This window comes from Ylistrum balloti, unplaced genomic scaffold (genome assembly GCF_031769215.1).
Source record: "Ylistrum balloti isolate Yb309-2 unplaced genomic scaffold, AGI_CSIRO_Ybal_v1 Utg369626, whole genome shotgun sequence".
Taxonomy (NCBI): domain Eukaryota; kingdom Metazoa; phylum Mollusca; class Bivalvia; order Pectinida; family Pectinidae; genus Ylistrum; species Ylistrum balloti.
The window spans coordinates 887085-908875 of record NW_026781894.1 but is presented as its reverse complement, the minus strand read 5'-3'; the positions used below and the strand labels follow the sequence as shown (position 1 = coordinate 908875).

Sequence of the window (21791 nt, the reverse complement as noted above, 5' to 3'; positions counted from 1 at the left end):
TATACTTTGCATGTTTATCTACGTATACACAAGCTTTTGGAAGCTTAACTGTTTAAGATAAATGTTTATATGTAGTATAGTGAATTTATCAAATTTCTGAGTCACTATTACCGTTTGAGGAACGTTCTTATGGGAATTGATTCAAAACCGGAATTAGTAAATAACTGCTTGGGGAGATTTTATGATAATTACTTTCAACACTAACCCATATACATCAACATATTTGTATATACGATGTCCAGTCTTGTGTTTATATCAATTCATTCAATTTTTGTAGAGTTTTGAGAATACTTCCAATTTTTATATCTGGTAGTGCATGTATATGAAAGACGAAAAATATTGTTCATATTAAACTCTGACTAAAAATCAAATTAAGGCTATGTAAAAATGCAGGAAATATCATAAATTGCATAAAAAACTAATCCTTAAAACTACCAGCAAAGCACGACTGGGTGTTCCAGAATGCGATGTCAAGTTCCCGAACGGATAAAATAGAATAACGACCACGTACTTGATAAGGGAAACTAAATTGATAATAAAATCAGCGATATTGTATATCACTTCATCAAAGGTAAAATTCTCCCGGGAAATCATGCAGATAACGGGAAATCATCACGAACATAGATGACCTACTTTTGTTTCTCTCCCTAAATCGGGTGTTACAGTTTAATCTGAAAAAGAATACTTCTCATCTTAACCATGTGTTGTAATTTTATCAGTAAAAATATATCTCTCCCTAAGCAATGTGTTGTAATTTTATCTGTAAACATTTGTTTTTCTTTCTTAAATCATGTTCTATAAATAATGTTCAATACTTATTTATTTATTCTGGGGGAATACATGTATCGTCGTGAGGAAGGTTAAATTAATACACATATAATTGTTTAAAATATGACGTAGTCATTACATATAAGATAACTATTAATTACCTTTTTTGTGATAAGTATGACGCATTGTACAGTTTGTCACTAATGTATACTAGAATGATAGGAAACGTGTAAAAAAAAACATTATATACCCGACATGATTTCACTGAATGCTTATGTCACACTATAACATATATCATTTGTGAGTGTTATCTTATCAAAAATTATCACGACAAATTGTTTTATCTCTCTGATATAAGCAATGAAATCGAGTTATCATTTCATAAACATTGACATCTTTAACTCGTCACAATGAGGACAGTTTATAGCTATTCTTTGTTCTGCTTGATTTTACAACTTACCGCCGGTATTCCTGTGTCACAGTTTTATCCTTATGGAGAGACTGTTCATGACAATAATTTCCCCAAGAATGACGATGGGAGTTCGCCTAGAGTCAATATCAGCACTTTCTTTCCCTTCTTCAACAGTCAACACGACTCATTGTTTGTAAGTATATACAATTACGGATGATGTTCAGGTTTACATCAAGGGGTATTCAGTGAGATGAATGTGGTTAATATTCAAACTTCTAAACCAGGAAGCTGACTGTATGGTGTCAACAGGATTTCTAGTCTGAAATGAAAAGAACTTCATGTCGACAGTTCAACTCTCACCTAGGAAATACTTTATGTTGGTAGGTACTTTAACTGCTGATGGGTTGTAGTCCCCGTCTGACCTCTATAAATACTATGTAACAATATCGTCAGGTAGTAAAGGTATATATATGTAAATTGATTTTCAAATATCATAACTAACGAAGATGCTAGTGTTTGATAATCAAAGTCAGCGAAACGTCACATACTCGTGGGAATATATTGTTCTTGCAGATTATAATGAGCTTTCATACGAGGTTAAACTCATCGAACAAAATAGGCTATTCCAACAATTCAGTTTTACATACATTGATACTGTATTATCGTCAAATTAACATATTGACCAGGTCCATCAGGTATACCTAAAATAACATAACATCAAGGACATGTCAAACTGCGCATAACTCGATCCTTACTTATAATGTAACCCGTAAGAACCACTTTAAACTGAACAGCGTAATAAATTTGATAATTGTAATTTCCCTTGCGTGAATTTTCAGTTACTAGACACTAATTCTATTACTTCACCAGAATTTGATGTTAACATGTCGCAGTTGATTCGATTTCTAAAGGCTTAAACTGCCGACAATTGACAGAAAATATGACAATGTAATGTTTCGAGAGATGCAGGTTAATTAAGGCCCTGATCTCATAAGGAGAATAATATTTTCTTGTGCGATATTTTTTTTATGAAATTTGTGTTCGATGTTTGTTAATGTGTGTTATGCTTTCGATGTTATATATATATTGTTCTAATATGAGAATGAGACATTACTTGGATTGACTAAGATTTACATGGCGGCTGTCGACGATGAAGTAGAAGGCGTTTACCCAAATCTAATACGGTGTCTTATTATAGCTGAACATTGTGTTCATCTTAACTTTGTAGACTTATTCTTGTACATTTTCAGGAGTCTCCAAGCAAATCTATCTTTGATTGCCTATTAATGATAAGGATACGGACCTCCCCCGTTTATACTGGATCCCTAAACTTCACAAGAATCCATATAAACAACTTTTTATAGCTGGCTTGTCTGACTGTTCAACTAAGCTTTGTCTAAACTACTAACCACCATTTTTAGTACTATGAAATCTAGGTTACAGTGTTATTGTGATACCGTTTTCTCAAGAAGTAGAAGTAATAGTATGTGGATTGAAGAACTCCATAGAGCTTTTGACCAATCTTCAACACATTCTTCTGAAAACGTTTCTGCTATAAGAACATTTGATTTTTCCACACTGTACACCAACATACCTCATTCTAGACTGAAGGAACACCCTCGTTCTCATGTTATGAGAGCTTTCTTCTCCAAGAGAGGTGAACGGCGATATAAGTATATGGTTGTGAACTATACTGCAGCGTAATTTGTAAACTTTACATCCAAATCAAAAAAGAATTATACGGGAGACGAAATCATTAAAGTTTTTGGTAGACAAAATCTTGGTATATCTTGGTAGTAAGATCTTCCAAAAGACTATTGACATACCTACTTGGTCCCTCTGTTGTCTTTTTTTTTTATTGAAGAACTTATCAAGACAGGCAACAAAGACCTTGCAAAGTCGTTAAATTTCACTTTCAGATATATTGATGATGTCTTGTCTTTAAATTTACTGACTACGTCAATCGTATATATTCACCAGAACAGGCAATCAAAGATACGACAGACTTTTCTACATCAGTTTTCCATCAAGTTGTATGATAAACGTGATGATTTCAATTTCCCTATTGTGAATTTTCCATTTCTGGATAGAAATATCCCTGCATCTCGGTCCTATAGTATTTACATGTTATAGTTGATTCGATATTCAATGGTCTGTTCCCATTATCACGATTTCCGTGCAAGGAGTCCACAACTTACTGACAAACTCGTAACACAAGGGTACAAAAATGCAAGTTGATGAAAATTATGGGAAAGTTTTATGGTCGCCATATTGATCCCACTAAGAAGTATTCTAATTTTTTGTGCGACAAGAAGCTGGATGTACTTGATGCTCGTTAGTTTCCTTGCTGTATACTTCGATGAAATAGAAGACGCTTACTCTTCCGGAACACCCGGTCTTATTCCCTTTGTTCTTTTCAGTAGTCTAAATCTTTCATATTTTGCCCTAGTTTTATAGAATTTGAGTTTGAATTATGATTATGTTGCCATGTTGGTATTTTCTTATTGTTTTTTTTATTCATATGCCCACGTTGCATGGAGTTTGAATAAAGATGCCGTTGCCTTGTCGGTGTTTCCTGTGTTGCTTTTCTTCATGTTTTCCCTTCGTTTCACCGATTTTGATATTGAATTTAGATTTAGTTGAAATGTGAGTATCATCTTTTGTTACTGTAAAATTATATTCTAGTACACAGTTCTACACTGTGAAGAGTACTATTATGGAAAGTTTTTAATGTCACACAGTAAGGTTTATTGATGGTGATAAACTAAAGTGACTCAAATGCTTTCATAATATCTAAAAATAAAACAATAACTATTTGTATAAACTTGCTTGTCAGCCGGGAAAATAGGGGGTATTAGGTGCAAATAGTTCTGTTGTGTACATTTATCTACTTACAGGTATTACATCGTGATAACTGTACAAATTGTATGTAATTCAACATGAGGACAAAGGTTTTTTTGTTCTTTTTATCTCGTGTATTTTAATAGTAACCCAGGAATCTTATGGACGATATCATGATTTATCAACGATCTGACATACTTATGACTATAAAATGTGTTGTTATTTTTGTCATATCATAAAATTTTTTTTTCTCGTGACTTTAAAATGTTTGTTTTAGGTTAACACAAATGGGGCCATATCTTTTCAAAAAACACTGAGCCAGTTTACGCCGGATCCTTTCCCGTTGTCAGACCATCGCAGCATTGTGTCACCTTTTTGGGCAGACGTAGACATACGAAATGGTGGAACCGTGTGGTATCGTGAGACTACAGCTGCAGATATTCTACAGCGGGCCACGGACGAAATTCGTCTCTATTATCCCGACCAGCTTCACTTCCATGCCAGCTGGGTGTTCATAGCCACATGGGACGATGTAGCGTTTTTTGGAGCATCATCCCATGGTGTCAGCAAGGTATAGTTTTATTTCACTCATGATATATAAAACCCATTCAAGCTTATTTTTAAAAAATTGGAAATGTTTCGTTAATCGGTCCTACCTGTATACTTAAATTGCATGTGGTAGGCGCTGGTTGACTTTAAAGGTCACCGGCAACGATATTTTGTAGATATCTATATTTTGACATAGATATCACCTAGGTAGTACCCCGAATCGATTTTCACCATTTGATACGGTTGTAGCCGGTGCGTTCGGCTATAGGTGAGTTTGATTACTTGTCCGCGGTTCGGCTTTCTTCGGTAACTTTCGGAAACCTGCGGCATCCAAACTCTGTGGCGTCAATTCCGCCAGAGAGTAGTGGCAGTGGGGGTTTCACATAATATGGTACTTTCATAATCGGTCTTATTTCAGCAGTGATCGTACACTGTTTTGTGTAGAGGTATTGTAAAACTGGTGAAAAATCATAATAGTTTAGGTAAACTTTTTAATAACTAACGAATCAATCGCATGAACTCTTCAATATCTGCCCAATCTGTAAATTGGCAGACACATGTCAATTTCAACTGGTGCTGACATCTTTTCATGTTAGAAATATACCTGTGTGAATACCTTGACACACCTGGGCACAGGTGTGTGTCCATGGTCACCACCTGATCCTAAAACGTGTTATTTACATGTATATTTTCATAATAAGTCTAAGCTGACTTGGAGAGTGGATATTGTACAATTTGAATTAATTGCAGGAACAGAAAATACGTATACGTCGAACCCTGCTCATTGGTTGCATTCATGAAATATCCTAAGCTATCTTTGAAAATATATATCTACAAAAATACTAGACCACACGATAGCTATTGATTTATGTCTCCATGTTCTAGGATAACAAGAGGCAAACACCGAATATTAATTATATGATAAATATATATTTGCACGTATATTGTCACACTTGTGGGAAGTTGATGATGCTGTATAGCATGTGTGCATGGGTTACTGTTCAATTTGTATGCTTCTCATGAAGATAAAGTCCTTCTCTGTGTTTTTCTATCGTGGCTTTCGCTCTGTAGTTCCTGACAATCGTCTATGTACAGATAAAACATTAGCCCTGTAGAGCTAATTCATCAGCAAACGTGTTTTACAAGTTATAGATAAAACACAAACGAAATAACCAAGCATGGTAAAATTCAGAAGCAGATCAAAGTAGCTATGCATTATGTCTTTACTGAAAAGCATAAAAAAATTAAATACATCGTGGAATGTATGATGAAAGCAAACCGTAAGCTGAAATAGCAATATATTTATGTAACACAGCATTTGCTAGTAAACATAAGAAAAGTGTAACTTTTAGCAAAATAACACAAAATATCGCATTTAACAATAAAACTGGTAAGGAAATAGTGAGTTCGGGGACTTTTGTCAGATAAATTCACAGTCCAACTAACTGATTAGTGTTCTTTCCCTATCACTTATCCCCTCCGACCGACACTTTCACGGCTGCTAGGTATGTGCGTAGTTAGCCAAGGGCATTTGACACTTAACAGCGATGAATAATGTGATTAATGTTTCATTTAACAAACACTTTATATTAAGATTCAAACGATATGTCTTTTAAAAACGAAATATTTAAAAAAGTGAAAAGACGATTATCATCACTGAAGTGAGGAAAAGAAGAAAATTGCAAAACAAACATATATATCACTTATGTGTAAATATAGATGTGCAGTAAACACATAGAAGTTTCAATAAGTTAAATTTGCCTTACCATTCATCAAAATACTGTATGCCTATGATTCTTTGGCGCCGTTGTCCAAGTTAGAAAACGACTCATCGCCCGAATTATCATTCTAAACATCTTTTAGCTACTTTCAGGCTCAAACTATTATGGTCTAATAACAAACTTTACTTTTTAGTTGTTTTCATGGTGCTGGACATGCTTAGTTGATCAAACATAGTCGATTTAATGTACACAGTCTTCATACACACTACTAATTAATATGTTTCTGGTGTCGGAATTGACGTCACAAATTATCGACCAATGCGAATCCTTGATTTTCAGAAGGGAAATAACTGTAGATAACTTCCCCGGGTGTTTACAGATTGAAATAGTGCTACATGTACAGCGAGTAATACACCGATCACTTTTTAAGACACTATTTAATCATTTTTTACGAAAAATAAACCTTTTATTTTCATTGCCGGTGACCTCGAGATTTGCCGTAACCTGTATTTCGAAATTACAGGTGTTAGAGGCTGCTGATTGGTTTTTAGATCTCGAGATTTAGTTTTGATTTGATTATCAGGTATATATCAAATACAAATTAAATGGAATTATGTGTCTATGGCAACTCACCAATCTGAATTTTGACATTTTTGTTTTACTTGATTTTCTTCAGTCGTCTCTGAGATCCAAGAAAGACGAAACAAATATACGATGCAGTCTAATTTATTATCTGGCTCAAATCTACCTTATCCTAGTTTGTATCTAGTACAATTTTCGAGCATGCAGGTGGTGGACACCAATGGTGAACTTTTATTCTCTGCGGATTACTGTAGCGTACTTGATACGTTTTAGTTCATTCGAAAAGTGGCACAGTTCAAAACTTAAACATTTATTTGAAGGTCTTTTGATTTGTCTTCTTTTTTCTGGACAGCTTTCAAATCTGAAATAGGTATTGGTCCAATCATTTGTGTTTTATACTGGCTATAATTGCTGCTCGAAACATATATCACTATAAACTCATATACCATTTGTGTAATTTTCCTTTAGAAAGAGAACATATTCTGGTTACAATTTTATTTTCGAATTTCATCCAGAAAATCTGCCAATTAGGTGTGAATAAATGCTACAGTTCTTTATTTTCACAGAGGAACACGTTCCAGGCTGTTCTTATAACCAATGGTCTTCACTCATTCACTGTTTTCAACTACGCAAAAGTTACCTGGACCACGGGGACTGCCAGTAATGGTAACAAAGACACAGGACTGGGAGGGATACCCGCCCAGGTAATATGGAGATTGTATTTTTGTGTTTCACCTCTTTCACTGCATGAGCTATACTTTAGTTTTAACAAGGGGATGGTTATCAAATTAGTTGTAGGTTATTTTACTATAAGGTGGTGTCGCGCATTTCAACGGCCAATCAGTGATGTAAAGTCAGCTGCATATTACACGATATTCACGATAAAAAAAACCAGGCCAAAGGAAAGGAAAAGTTATTGAAAAATGAAATGGCTTTGTTAAAAGTCTTGCCCCCTTTGGCAGGCACCCCGCTATTGTTATTTCTTACTGTCTATTAACTGAGGTGGTACTGATTAGCTTCTTTTTGACTTACAGGTTGGTTTTAACGGAGGAGACGGCGTAAATTTCCATGCATTAGATGAATCCCGAACGCCTGCTATTGTCAACCTTGCTCACTTATCTAATGTGAAAATGGATGGTAAATTCGTATTCAGGATTGACACAGCTAAGATAGAGAAGGGTGGCTGTAATACAGGAGGTAAGAAGGACACTGATGTTTGCTCTTAGGAATGGCTAACAAATGGATACTGACTAAGATGTATACTTATACTATTTATCTTTATATCATTATTAAAATGATATATTTTACTGCTTAGATGACGTCATTTATCATGAAAAATTATCTACTGTAATTGAACTGATACAACTAAGTTCCGACTGTTGAGACTGTTATACTGATATTCTAATGCATGTGATTTAGTCTTTAGTAATGTTTCCATGTAAATTGTGATTTTAATGGTCTTAAGATGTTCAGAAGACAACAAGGTAATGTTGTAAGCAAAATCAAATTGAGACATGCCAATATTCTTAGGATCTTTGGTGGTGTATCCCTTCCACGTCACCATGTTTGGGAACCAGGAGATCACGGTATCGGGTCCCTGTTTTAACATTAATGATACGGTGAGGATCACCTTCCCGAGTAACGACACCCAAACGTGTGTGAGGAAGTCAGATTTCAGCACCAGGTGCATCACACCGACTTTTTACGTCACCGGTGTCATCAACATTGACCTTCATATCATTACTGCAGACGGACAAGTGTCTCATTATACGGGATTCTGCACGATCGGTAAGTGGATTGTTTGTAAATAGCTCCAATTTTTACTTTACATATCTTCTATGTACCTCTAAAATCAGGCATGGCAAAGCAGTGAACTCTTTACCCTCCATCTTTTGATGTAATTTTGATACAGATATTTTGAGAGTGCAAAAATGCATGTCAAGCAGAGATGATCAATCAGATAACTAAATCTAAAACTTCAAATTTCTTGTGATACGTTTGAAGGATGCATCGAAAACATGTTTATCGATATTAAAACATTTGTATTTGAAAATGAATATTACTCGACATTTGCAAGTGAAATTCCTTCTCACATTAGTAAGATTCACACCACTAACACTAATCCTCCCTCCTTTTCACACCCATAATCCTCTCTAACAAGATATTTACATCGATAAGCACTTGATGAAAATATACCTTATGTCTCCTCCCTCCGTCTTCGGTTACGCCAATAAAACTGTCTGCGCTATTATACTGACTCATTTTTACTAGGACTAGTTATTGTTATGATGACACCATTGCTGTCATTACTCCATTATATAGTGAACCCATTGCTGAGCGAACCTGGTTTGGTTCGAGTTTTGGTTGGTGACTGGATACGGGGGGAAAGGGTGACTGTACAATGGAGTCCCGATAACTTATCTTTTACGGAAAGTCGAGCGGATATAGACGTCTACACAATTGAGGTAAGATCATTCTTTCTTTCTTATTTCATAAAATATACTTCTCGGTTTTACCTTAAGGATATAGATATTTCAACAATCATGTATTAACATATCTATTAATATGACAATACGAACACCATTAAGCAGACAAGGATACAAAACAACAGTTTAATATAGGCTTCAAAGAGCTCAAACTTACACAAACAAGAAACCAAATCTTTTTCAGAGAGTTGTATGCATTCACTGCCCCATACTTTCATTACTGTCCTAAGTTCATATAAACTATTGTACAGTATATTTAAATGATGTTTATGTTTGTAAAGCCAAACGACGCTGGCCAGCCACGATTTATCCCTGAGAGAACATTGGCTCGCTCTGTGTTAATTAGCCAGGCATCGGTATCGTTTTTGCTGGATGTTGAAACAAATGTTGTAGTTCTCAAAATGACTGAAGTTGGGCAAAATGTGACGTAAGTGGTCAGCAGCATTTAATTGTTATTAATTATCTTATGGCATACAAATGTTTGACTTGTCTGAAGTAGTACAAATCAATTTAAAACGCCTGTTGTATTTAAGCTATTAAAGATAAATTATGCATTGCATGAAAATGATCACTCCTCTGTTATATCAATACTGCCAAAGTTCGTTGTTAAACAGCATATTCATAAGAAATTATATCACCATACGACATCCAAGATTACAAAAACAATAAAATACCAACCTGTGCACAGAATCATATCCCGAACTTGAATTCAATTAAAGTAACGCAAAATACATTATATATGAATAAAAAGAAAATTTTACAAGGCGACTTCTGATAAAAGTACAAGGATAATAAACCAGGTGTTTCAAAAGCGTCCGTGCTTTTCCGACGACAACGTCATGTCAATAAATTGTCACGTTCCCGAACGAGAATAAAGTATTAAACTCAAACTAACGGTCACCAAACACGCCAATATTTCTATGGCACAAATAGAATTATTTCTTAATGAGATCACTATGACCACCGGTAAAACCTCATATTTTAATCAACCTGCATCTCTCAAAATCCTGTGTTGTGAGTTTGTATTTTTCTGACCTCGTGATATTGGGAACAAGCCCTGTACATGTGACACCAAAGGTTTGGAATGCAAGAATATTGTTACCCTGAAAGGAAAAAATTACGATATGGTAATTTAAATTATCATTATTATCATAAAGCCTGGCGAAAAACTATTGGCTTCATTGTTGGAAAAATTCGAGATAAGTTGATGATGAGTCTGTCGTGTCTATGATTTTTAATAATTCAGGTTTGTATATATGATTGACGTTGTCAATGAATCACATGTTATTTAAAGACAAGACGTCATCAATATATCTGAAAATGAAATGGAAGGACTTTACTATGTCTTGGTAACCTGATTAATCAACTCTTAGATTAATTTAGCATCGTTTGAGAACAAAAACAAGTCAACAAACAATTAGAAACAATTATTTCCTATACATATGTCAATAGTATTTTTCACGACCTAACCAAACTCGACGAAGATGTTAACCTGAAGCACTCACAGTTTTATGGTTTCATCCTCCGTATATTTCTTCATTGTTTGTGGACGTCATTCACTTTCCTTGGCAAACAGGAGAACTATAGCGTTTTTTTGTTTTTGTTTGTTTGTTTGTTTTTCATTTGAGAATGGTGTATGGTGGATTAGAGTGGAAAAATCAAGTGTTTTAAAGCAGAAATGTTTTATAGAAAAGGGTATTTAATAGAGGGCAAAATCTGTTTCTAAGATCCACTTACCATTCCTTCCGCTTCTTTACTTAACTGTATCACAATAAGACTGGAACCCTGATTTGTGAACTTGTATTTATGGATTCTTGTAAAGTTTAAAAATCAAATATAATCATAGGATCCCGTATCCTTTTCATCATTGACCTCCCCTTTGAAAAACGTGCCTGTCTTTGCTACATTCTTAATTCTTTTGCAAAATGACCTTTTTGGAAATAGCATATAAGGTGTGTAGAATTAAGGTATTCCAAGGAATTGTATACACAGTACCCCGTGTCCATTATTTGCAAAAGAAACATCAGAGTCATGTTATTGCCATACACAGGTTACGTCACAGCGCATGGTCAGACGCTTTTGTTGTCAAACCCAATCTTAAAACAAAGAGGGGACAACAAGAAGCCATTGATACATGTGAAGGGCAACTGAGAGATGATAGCAAGTTACCTCCCTTGACAGACCTTGACATCCAAACATGTCCATGTAGGGCGGAGCAAATTGAGATAGACCTTGCGAGATTTCATCAGGACCCACTTTGTGAAGATAAGTCTCTTGATCTGTTAAATTTCCGAACCTCCCGGAACTGCCAGCAAGCTGAGGCCCAACAGTGTTATAGACTCAACCATCCAGGGTAGATAATTTGCGATTCAATTCAAATGAAAATTAATAGAATAAATCGACGAAGCAATCAAATATTTATTGTTCAAATGTCACCTGCTGAGAAAAACAATAATTCGGGGTCATTGATACATGACTTATAACGGTTATCAAGTCAAACAAGATTTTCGATTAACATTTACTCGTGTAAATCCATGAACAAGGATATAAAACAACCTGTATGCAATGTTTTATTTTTTAATTGAAGTGTTTACTAAAATTTAACCACTGAAATTCTGTTGAAGGCCTAATGGTTCAGGTCGTCTGTGTTGCTACGACTACATTGGTAACCTGATGGATGCCAAGACTCCCTCTGGGGGAGGGACTGCTCACCGATTCCACTACTTAGGGGGACCTGGCAACGTACCTTACTTATCTACTTTGGTGTTCGATACGTCTCCTTACTTCTATTGTTGTAAATACATGCGGAACACTGCGGGAATAGCTCCATGTGTGCGGCTACTCCAAAGACGTCCACAGGGTGACTGCAAGAAATATCAACCGATCAGGCCAGGTTTGTATGGTAACCATTACAAACAACGAAAATATACGTTTCATGAAAAAAAAATCAAAATGACATCAGAGATAGTACTGAGTTGGTTTTTGATCTGATATGATAACAGACAAAACTCTTTAGCTATACACTTATATAGACTAACCTGTTACCTTATTAACCATTGTTATATTACAATGATCATATTATTAACCGTTAATTTAGAAATCCATCGTTTACCTCTTCATCAATAGCACGATCGAGTGGCGATCCTCACTTTACAACACTGGATGGATTGTCGTATACGTTCAATGGTGTTGGAGAATTCACACTACTGAAGAACATCAACGATACCTTCTTCGCTCAAGTCAGAATGGAACAGGTGGCTGGTCCTGATGGTAAACAAGAATAATAATTATTTATGTTTATATATATGTCCTCATGTGTCAGTATAATATTTACGCATGTATAATTTCACCTTTCATAGTTCAAGCTTGAGTGCTTTATTCGTTGAGATGTTGCTATCAGTTTATTTGTGCATCATCTACAGGCACGTTACGTAAAGCGAGTGTGATAACCGCTTTCTCGGCGAAAAGACTGAACATTTCGGATACCGTTGAGGTTCGGTTGAACTCCATCAGGGTTGCAGATGTCCTAGTAAATGGTGAAATAGTTGATTTCACTCATTACCGCTCTCTTCATTTTATTGGTAACTATACATCACTGTTGCAAAATCTGTCTTAATATATGGAAACGATATAAATATATTTGATAAAACATAATTTGATTGACAACATATCGACATCGTCAACGGTTATTAAAAATATAACTGATAGTATTTCTTTTCCTCATTCATGGCGCTTTTAAATCCACAAAAAAAATTACACACTTTTTTATCATTGTTTTTCAATTTGTTGTTGGCTTGATTCTATGTTAATAGAAGTTATATGAGATATGGAGCAATAAGAAAATCAATCTTTTCGACTTAGGCGTTTCAACAACGATGACAGAACGCAATAGTACAGACAGTTCATTAAAGCAGATCAACATCATATTTACTGAACCCAGTCTGGCGTTTCGTATCCTCGCCTATCCTTCCCTACTCAATGTCGTTGTCGTGTCGGGGTCGGACAGCTTAAGAGGTACGTTTTGTATATATATATATATATCACCTAAAAACTCTCATATTTCATAATACATCTTATATTATCTACTTGAGTTGTGATTTCCCTTTGTGACATCAAAGTATCATGGCTACATATGCTTTATAGCGTCACCGAAGAAAGAGATACTGTAAACGTAGTGTGTTTGTCTCCGTCAAATTTTCGAGCAATTGCAACATACAGAAAATGCAATTAGCAGAATTGTATTTCAACTTTCGTATCAAAAATATCATCGCTAAGATATCTACGTTTTCAGTTTGTATCGCCGATTGCAAAATGATATCAGTTATGCAATAAACATAATCTTACATTCGTTTACTTATCCTATTGGATTAATGAAACTCGTCAAGGATTTTTCACGTTACCTTGCCAAAGGCTCGGTGAATTAAAAAAAAATCTAGGACTTGTATTGTGAATGTGAATTGAACTTTCGTAAGATCCACCGTGTATTTGGAGGCTTAGCACTAATTGCCATTATGAACAGATACATATAGTGTGTTTTTGTATTTGTATTTCATTATCTGTATGGTAATTATGAATTTAGATATCATTCAGCTTTAATTATGTCACACATACCCGATAGAAGTAGTGTTTGAATCAAAATGTAATGCGTTGACAATGATGAGAATAGACAGTATGATCAACGAAAATGAATACCGGTAAGTTCATCTTTTAAAATGAATGGTTACAATTGGTTATGACGGTCGGCTGTTACAGAAAAATAGCTAATACTGATGCAATAGTAACATGGGAATGAAATGTTTACAATTGTGACTGCATAACACTTAATTGAAAATCCAACTCTTTGATCGTCATAATGTGTGGTAGATCGTTAATGTGTAAATATCTTCAGACCCATACTTTGGTTCTGATGAAAAATTCGGAGAATCAAAAACAGATAAAACACGTTACAGAGTCGACGTTCATTGTTAGTAATATCACTGTTTTAGGAAATATCACAGGGCTTCTGGGGAACTATAACGGTGATATGGAGGATGATCTTACCGCAGAAGATGGCCATGTTCTTTCCGCGAACAGCACGGCGAGGGAGATACACGAGGGTTTTGGAAAAACTTGTACGCTTACATTTCTCGTAGAGGGCTATTTCAGGGGGGGGGGGGTTATCAAATGTGTTATCAGGTTGAAATACGGTATGAAATATAAATTTCGATAAATTTTCGCTGATTTACTTGCTTAAAATGATGAATGATCAAAGGACGCTAATTGAATGAGGTTATTTTGTTATACACGTACGTAGCCATCGATTCCTTGTTAGTTAAGTACAAATATTTAGTGTTAATACTGTAATAATATCGATTTTCTCTCAATTATTCGTTGAATCTATTCGAATTTTCTCTGGGTACATATGTCAAATTAGTCTACATGTCCACGTATCTTTGATGACTCTGCATTTGCAAGCATTGCCTACAAAGTCAGGCTTTGTTCTAGACCAATTTACATTGCGTAAAAACACTTAGGACAAATATATCGTTCAAACGAATAACAGAAACTATCTATAAGTATGGAGTTCCCTTTAATCTGAAGAAAAAAATCTAATATTCCTTAACCTATTTTCAGGGAGAGTTAGTAGAGAGACTTCCCTCTTTACCTATCCCGACGGCAAGAACTATGCGACATTCCAGAATGTCGCTTTCGTGCCTGTCTATCCGGAGCCTTCTCAGACTTTCACACCGGAAGCACGAACTATATGTGGCGATGATGAATTCTGTCTTTACGACTACCACACCACCGGACGGGCGGATATTGCGGGAGCAACAAGGGCTGCTACTCTGACATTTGACAATATTCAGCAACAGGCGGAACCAGGTTGGTTGAGAAGTGGAAAAATCTTTTCCTCAAAACAACACGAAATGGAACTGTAATTCTACTCAGACCAGTTTGAAAAATATATATATATACAATACAATATATAGATATACAATCAATAACCTAGTGGAAATACAATTCAATTAAATTTCAGGCAATGTCGAAGAGAAGCTTTTAATAAATCCTCGTCCTTCAAGTAGGATACAATACTACATCATCTCGTTAAAATTGTTAATAGTACAAACTACTACACTATTGATATTCGATATTTATGAATATTCTAAATGGCTTGGTAACACTAACATTCTATCATCACTAATATTATTTATGTCCGCAAACTTAAATTCTAAGACCATAAATTATAGTATTTAGGCACCAAAGTGAAAATCTTATTATTCATCTTTACTTATGTAATGATATCTTTACAGTCATTACTTGTAATCACCCTCTGGATGTCGCGTACGGATACTGGAATAGTACTGGTCTGGTCGTGAATTCGACTGCTGTTCTCATTTGTGAGGAAGGCAGACGTCCCAACAGCTCTGACGTCATATCCTGTTCAGCTGACGGTACATGGGAATACACCAGTGACGAATGCACAGAAAGTACAGTATAATTAATTACATCTTTTGTTCAATCTTATATACAACAAATAGTGGCTATAGTGATTATAGACACAATATAAAATTCTTTAATGCTGTAAAATTGGTGGATTACAATTTTAATTCAAGGGAGATATAACCTGTCTTCCTAGACAGAGATCAAATATGTTTATGAGCTTCCACATGTTAACATGAAAAATTGTGGATACGATGAATGTAAAATATACATTATCACAACTAATTGACAGTCCGTTGCGAAGTCCTCCCCAACATTCCATATGGATATTGGTCGACAACAAGCTATACCGTTGGGACAAATGCCACTCTGCACTGTAATACGGGAACAACGTTAAAAGGATCTAGTGAGATAACTTGTGACGAAAACGGGATGTGGAATTTCGATGGCCAGAAATGTGATATAAGTATGTGTTGCGTTTGGATCAGTATGTATCTTTCAGGCTCCCATTTGGACATTATTTCTGTTATTTATCAAACATTTTATTGCATTAAGAACGCTTGTAATTATGCGATGTTATTTTGTTCACGACTGAAGTTGATTGTGGAATTCCCCCGTCCTTGTCGAACGGACAATGGGTCAGCAATGGAACTACGTTTGGCCGTAAAGCCGTTTTGGTGTGCGATGAGGGGAGCGAACCCAGGGGGAACATAGACGTTACATGTGGATCCGACGGAACATGGGACACCAGCTCGCAAGCCTGTGTTCTGAGTAAATGTTTTATCGTATTCATATGCAGCGTGTTTTATGACATCAAAATATTTTGTCTTGTGTTCTGATTTTGTGAACTACTTAACTCTAGGTAATTAATACATGGGAATACAGCAGTGACGAATGCACAGAAAGTATAGTATAATAAATTTGTAAATCTTTTGTTCAATCTTATATACAAAACTAGTGGCTATAATGATCATAGACACGATATAAAATTCTTTAATGGTGTAAAATTGGTGGATTACAATTTTAATTCAAGGGAGATAAAACCTGTCTTCCTAGACAGAGATAAAATATAATTATCAGCTTCCACATGTAAACATGAATACGATGAATGCAAAATATACCTTATCACAACTAATTGACAGTCCGTTGCGAAGTCCTCCCCAACATTCCATATGGATATTGGTCGACAACAAGCTATACCGTTGGGACAAATGCCACTCTGCACTGTAATACGGGAACAACGTTAAAAGGATCTAGTGAGATGACTTGTGACGAAAACGGCATGTGGAATTTCGATGGCCAGAAATGTGATATAAGTATGTGTTGCTTTTAGATCAGTGTGTACCTTTCAGGCTTCCATTTGGACATTATTTCTGTTATTTATCAAACATTTTATTGCATTAAGAACGCTTGTAATTATGCGATGTTTTTTTCTTCACGACTGAAGTTGATTGTGGAATTCCCCCGTCCTTGTCGAACGGACAATGGGTCAGCAATGGAACTACGTTTGGCCGTAAAGCCGTTTTGGTGTGCGATGAGGGGAGCGAACCCAGGGGGAACATAGACGTTACATGTGGATCCGACGGAACATGGGACACCAGCTCGCAAGCCTGTGTTCTGAGTAAGTGATTTATCGTATTCATATGCAGCGTGTTTTGTGACATCAAAATATTTTGTCTTGTGTTATGATTTTGTGAACTACTTAACTCTAGGTAATTAATGCACGTAATGCGTAACGCAATACTTACACGTAAACATATGATATAATTAATTTAGTTGATTGTGGTCATTTGCCTTTGTTGTCACATGGCAGTTAGGTTGACAACGTGATAACGTTTGGACATACGGCTTCATGCAAATCAATTAGTCTTTAGATTATCACGATATGTCTAGTGCAGGTGTCACCATGCTATTGTTATTTTGTAATAGTTGTTACGAAGAATAAATCCAATTTACAGTTTTTCGATGTGTAACTTTACAGTCAGTTGTGGTTCCCCACAAAGTGTAACCAATGGACAGTGGACCGGTGAAGTTTATACCTATGGCTCTATAGTCCATCTGTACTGTAACATCGGCAGCATCCTCAATGGTAACGACACGGCCAACTGCACGGCCCTGGGACAGTGGTCAAGTGTTGGGCAGAGGTGTGTCAAAGGTAATGGTTCTATTCCATATATGTCCCTCTTCAGTGGTTGCAGGTAAATCTTTGTTTTGGCTCTGATATCAGTCCGAGTAAATGTTGTTGACATGTAAGTATTTTGTTGAAATATACAGTAAACACCCCCGCCATGTGAACGTCCTTCACCTAATCTTTTATGGACGTGTAAGATTTGTATACCAGACATCTTATTAATCCCTCTTCAGATTTAGATCTTGTTCATACTGCAGCATCATACCTTCGGATTATACCGCTAATTAGATATTGGTAGATATTAGTCAAGTTTAAATTGCAAATGTCACATTTGACTGCTTTCATCACAATGTATTTCATGTACAGAGGAACAAATTTATTCACATTCACAACATAGGGTCATACTGACAAGTTGAGCACATGATTAGATATGTGTGTTTATTGATAGGTCAAGGTTAAAGATCAAATGTCTCACATGATCACGTCTGAAAGGAAATGGTTGCTTAAATGATACCTTATGAGTCCCTTGGCAGAAAACGTGCATTGTATATGTAACGCAAACATGAAAATAGGAACATCGCTAGGTCACCAACAAGAGATAAATTGATTTGGAAATAAGATGAATTTTCGAGCTTGACATTAAGGGAAGTTGCTTAGTGTTTCTTTTAATGAAGTCTTCATAAGTATGAATAAACGTTTGCGCTTACTCATACATAATCCACTTAAAGCTTACGTCAAAATTTACCGAGACACTAATGCTGTTTGTAATTTTCTATTGGTAAGCTGTTTCATGGTCAGTAATCTTAAAAGTTAATATTTTATGCATACACAATAAAATAACTCGTTGCATCGTATCTTAACATTGTAAAATGTTGTAAGGGCAATACAATTGTATTCCTTTTTACACTGGATTTGTCTTAAATATTAAGTACGCTGAAGAATTTATAGAAAGACATGTGTTTGGCTGTACCGTATGTAAAATCTTTCTAGTAATCCGCCTATGCATAAATTTTCAAAGATTGAATTTTGGGAATTGACATCAGGGACTAAACAGAGTTACTTCCCTTCCCATGTGTGTTACTTTTGGTCCCGAATACAAATATCCTGGTACCAGGGGAACAATATACATATATAAAAACAACACTTCAACAGGACTTCTTCTAACACAGTAATGCAGGCGAAAATTCCACACAACTCTGGCTTAACATTAAGGCAGAATGGCTTCTAATTTTGATTTGTCTATGCCATGTTTCAGTCCGATATTTGCATGTTTTATATAGATTCAATGAAAAACTTTATAATTAGTTTTGATGCTATTACGTTCAATGTCGTTTAGAAATCGTGAAAATGATAGTACATTATTTTCGTCTATTAGAACCAATATACTTTTGTCGTTATCAATAATGAACGTCGATTTGGTTATTGCCATGGATTTTGAAACAATATTCATATTGGCAGTCCGGTGCAGATTACCCACAGCGGTTAGAGACGGCTACGTTGGGACGGGAGATGCCGATAATTGTACAAAAGAATCTCATGGTACAGACCGAGATACGTATTGTTACTACGGCACACTTGTCCAGTTTGGATGTAAGGAGGGGAAGATACTTACCGGAAACGACACTGCTATCTGTTTGGCAGACGGCAAGTGGTCAAATAGAGACGCCGAATGTCACCCAAGTCCAGGTAAAACTCAATACGCTGTACAAATAAGGTGACATCCACCGTCCGACGTCATAATTCATTTTCATGCCAATAACTTCTTATCTTTATCAAATATTGGTAAAACATTGGGTTGTACTATTACAGTCCTAATTAAAGCGAGAAAATCAAAAGAAAATGGAATTTTATAAATGAAATGTTTAATTAGGTTATGAAATGTAATTTTCACACTATTGTTAAGGTATTAAATTCATTGAAAAATCATAGGTGGTATTACTTTATTTTTCGAATTAAACTTTTATCTCACTTTCTAATAATCTTAATTTTTGGATTTGGATGTACTTCATCATAGCATTACATTGTGTAATATTTATGTGTGTATATATGAATGAATAAAAATATATATGACAACAAAAATATTGGTAAAACTGAATAATAGTTTTACCATTTATGAATCATCAAACGTCATGCCGTCTTACACATAAGATAAAGGAACCGTAGATAAACATTCTCATGGTGGGATGAATCTGCCATCGTGTCGTGTCATTATGATAATTTAGCATGATGAATTATCATGGCAACACAACAAGTAGATAGCAGTTGCATGTAACCATATACAATGTACACTGGAGCAGTGTCAGGCCGTTAGGGAATGTTTTCATAGTCTTTCTGAACCCTGATTGAAATTCAAAAAGTGAAAACGAGAAGTAAGTGAAAGATTTATTTTCAATTTGTCTTAATATATATAAGCTATGTTGAGGTAAAAATTAGTCTGCTTGGGGTTTTTGCTTCTCCATTTCGAATTTTCCTTTTAACAGTGCTCTCCCTTTAAATACATTGAAATATTCATCTAAAAAACCATATTTCCGGTTTCGAGTTGTTGGCTGTGTATGATATAATAGTCCTCTTAATTTGCAGCCTCCAATCATTCCTTGATAACAGAAACAGTTGGCGGCACCAGTGGCGGAATTCTTGCTGTCATACTTTTTTGGGTTTGCAAAATATTAATCATGAGATATCGTAGAAAACACTCAAAGTCATTACCCATTACGGCTGCACCGGAACATCATGAAAGGAATACTTCTACTCTGTGAAGTTTATACACGATGGAAGAGTTCATTTCTTTGACGAGATTTTTGTTTTACTTTTATTTTAGTTTCACTTACTCATCATCAATTTACATTTCATTGATAGTTTTTTAGAGACATTCTTTTGTGTTTTTCTGAGAATATACGCTAGTGTTTTGTAATTCTAGTCTTTACATACAAATATAAACATATATATGTTTGCTATTGTATATTAATATGCAATTTTAAATCATTAAAATATGAAAATCAGCATATATAAAGAACCCTATATTCGGTTTTTGTCTTTTAAAAAATCCAAATGCACTCATTCCCGTGAGACAGCTAACATGACGAAATTAAGCTGACTGTTGACTGTTTTTTCCTGGTCATTTACCAAATGGACAGTGCAGTGCAGGGAAAAAGGTGATGAGTGTGGATTAAAAACGATGGTAAAGCACATGCAAACACGTAACTTTAATGTCATAATTGGTCATGTATCTAATCGGTGCACTATTCGGTGAATTAATTATTTTCAATTTGTCTGCACATAATATATATTTGTATATTTGATGAAAAATGGTCAATATCTTGCTATGTAGCATGATATGACTCAGGAACATGTCTGCTGAAAACGATAACGTTAGTGTTTAATAACTTGTACTGGTAACTTTGAACACAAACAAAAGACCAAATGGATTGTTGACCCTTGTGACCTTGAATATGGCTTATGATTATTTTTATTGTACACTTTGTTGGGTTTCTGTATATGATTAAAACATGGCCTCTTATGCCAATGATGTTTTTGTTGAGTTTACTCCTTTGTTATGCTGAACTCTGGAAGAACTCTGTGAAAAGACTGCCTCCTCACATATCCGCTTGTTTGTACATCATACACCTTGAATTTATTTTCTTTTGATATCGTACTGATGCACATCATACTTCAACTCATTTTATACGAACATTAATGAATCTTTCAAACAGGTAAGTAATTGATAGGAGTATCACAGTTCAAACTACTATATAACATCAAAATATATAAAAGCCACACTTGGAATTGTAGAACATGAAATCTGTAAAAAAAAAATGTTTTTTCCTCCTTGAGCAATGCGCTGTAATTTAATCGTATTTCGTAACTTAATCTGTAAACATTGC

The 21791-nt window shown here is 35.3% G+C and overlaps 1 protein-coding gene across 1 annotated transcript; it reads left to right on the top strand.

Moving 5' to 3' along the window:
- The first annotated feature begins 1178 nt into the window (after positions 1–1178).
- LOC132551269 (protein mesh-like) lies at positions 1179–20666 on the top strand. The gene is made up of 21 exons (XM_060215396.1): positions 1179–1373; positions 4299–4592; positions 7440–7577; positions 7908–8070; positions 8404–8661; positions 9196–9338; positions 9641–9786; positions 11410–11712; positions 11984–12252; positions 12486–12629; positions 12782–12940; positions 13221–13373; positions 14345–14470; positions 14973–15221; positions 15650–15826; positions 16072–16245; positions 16377–16550; positions 17227–17400; positions 17761–17934; positions 19369–19596; positions 20491–20666. The coding sequence occupies exons 1-21, from the start codon at positions 1179–1181 to the stop codon at positions 20664–20666; spliced, it is 4017 nt and encodes a 1338-aa protein (XP_060071379.1).
- Positions 20667–21791: the final 1125 nt, after the last annotated feature.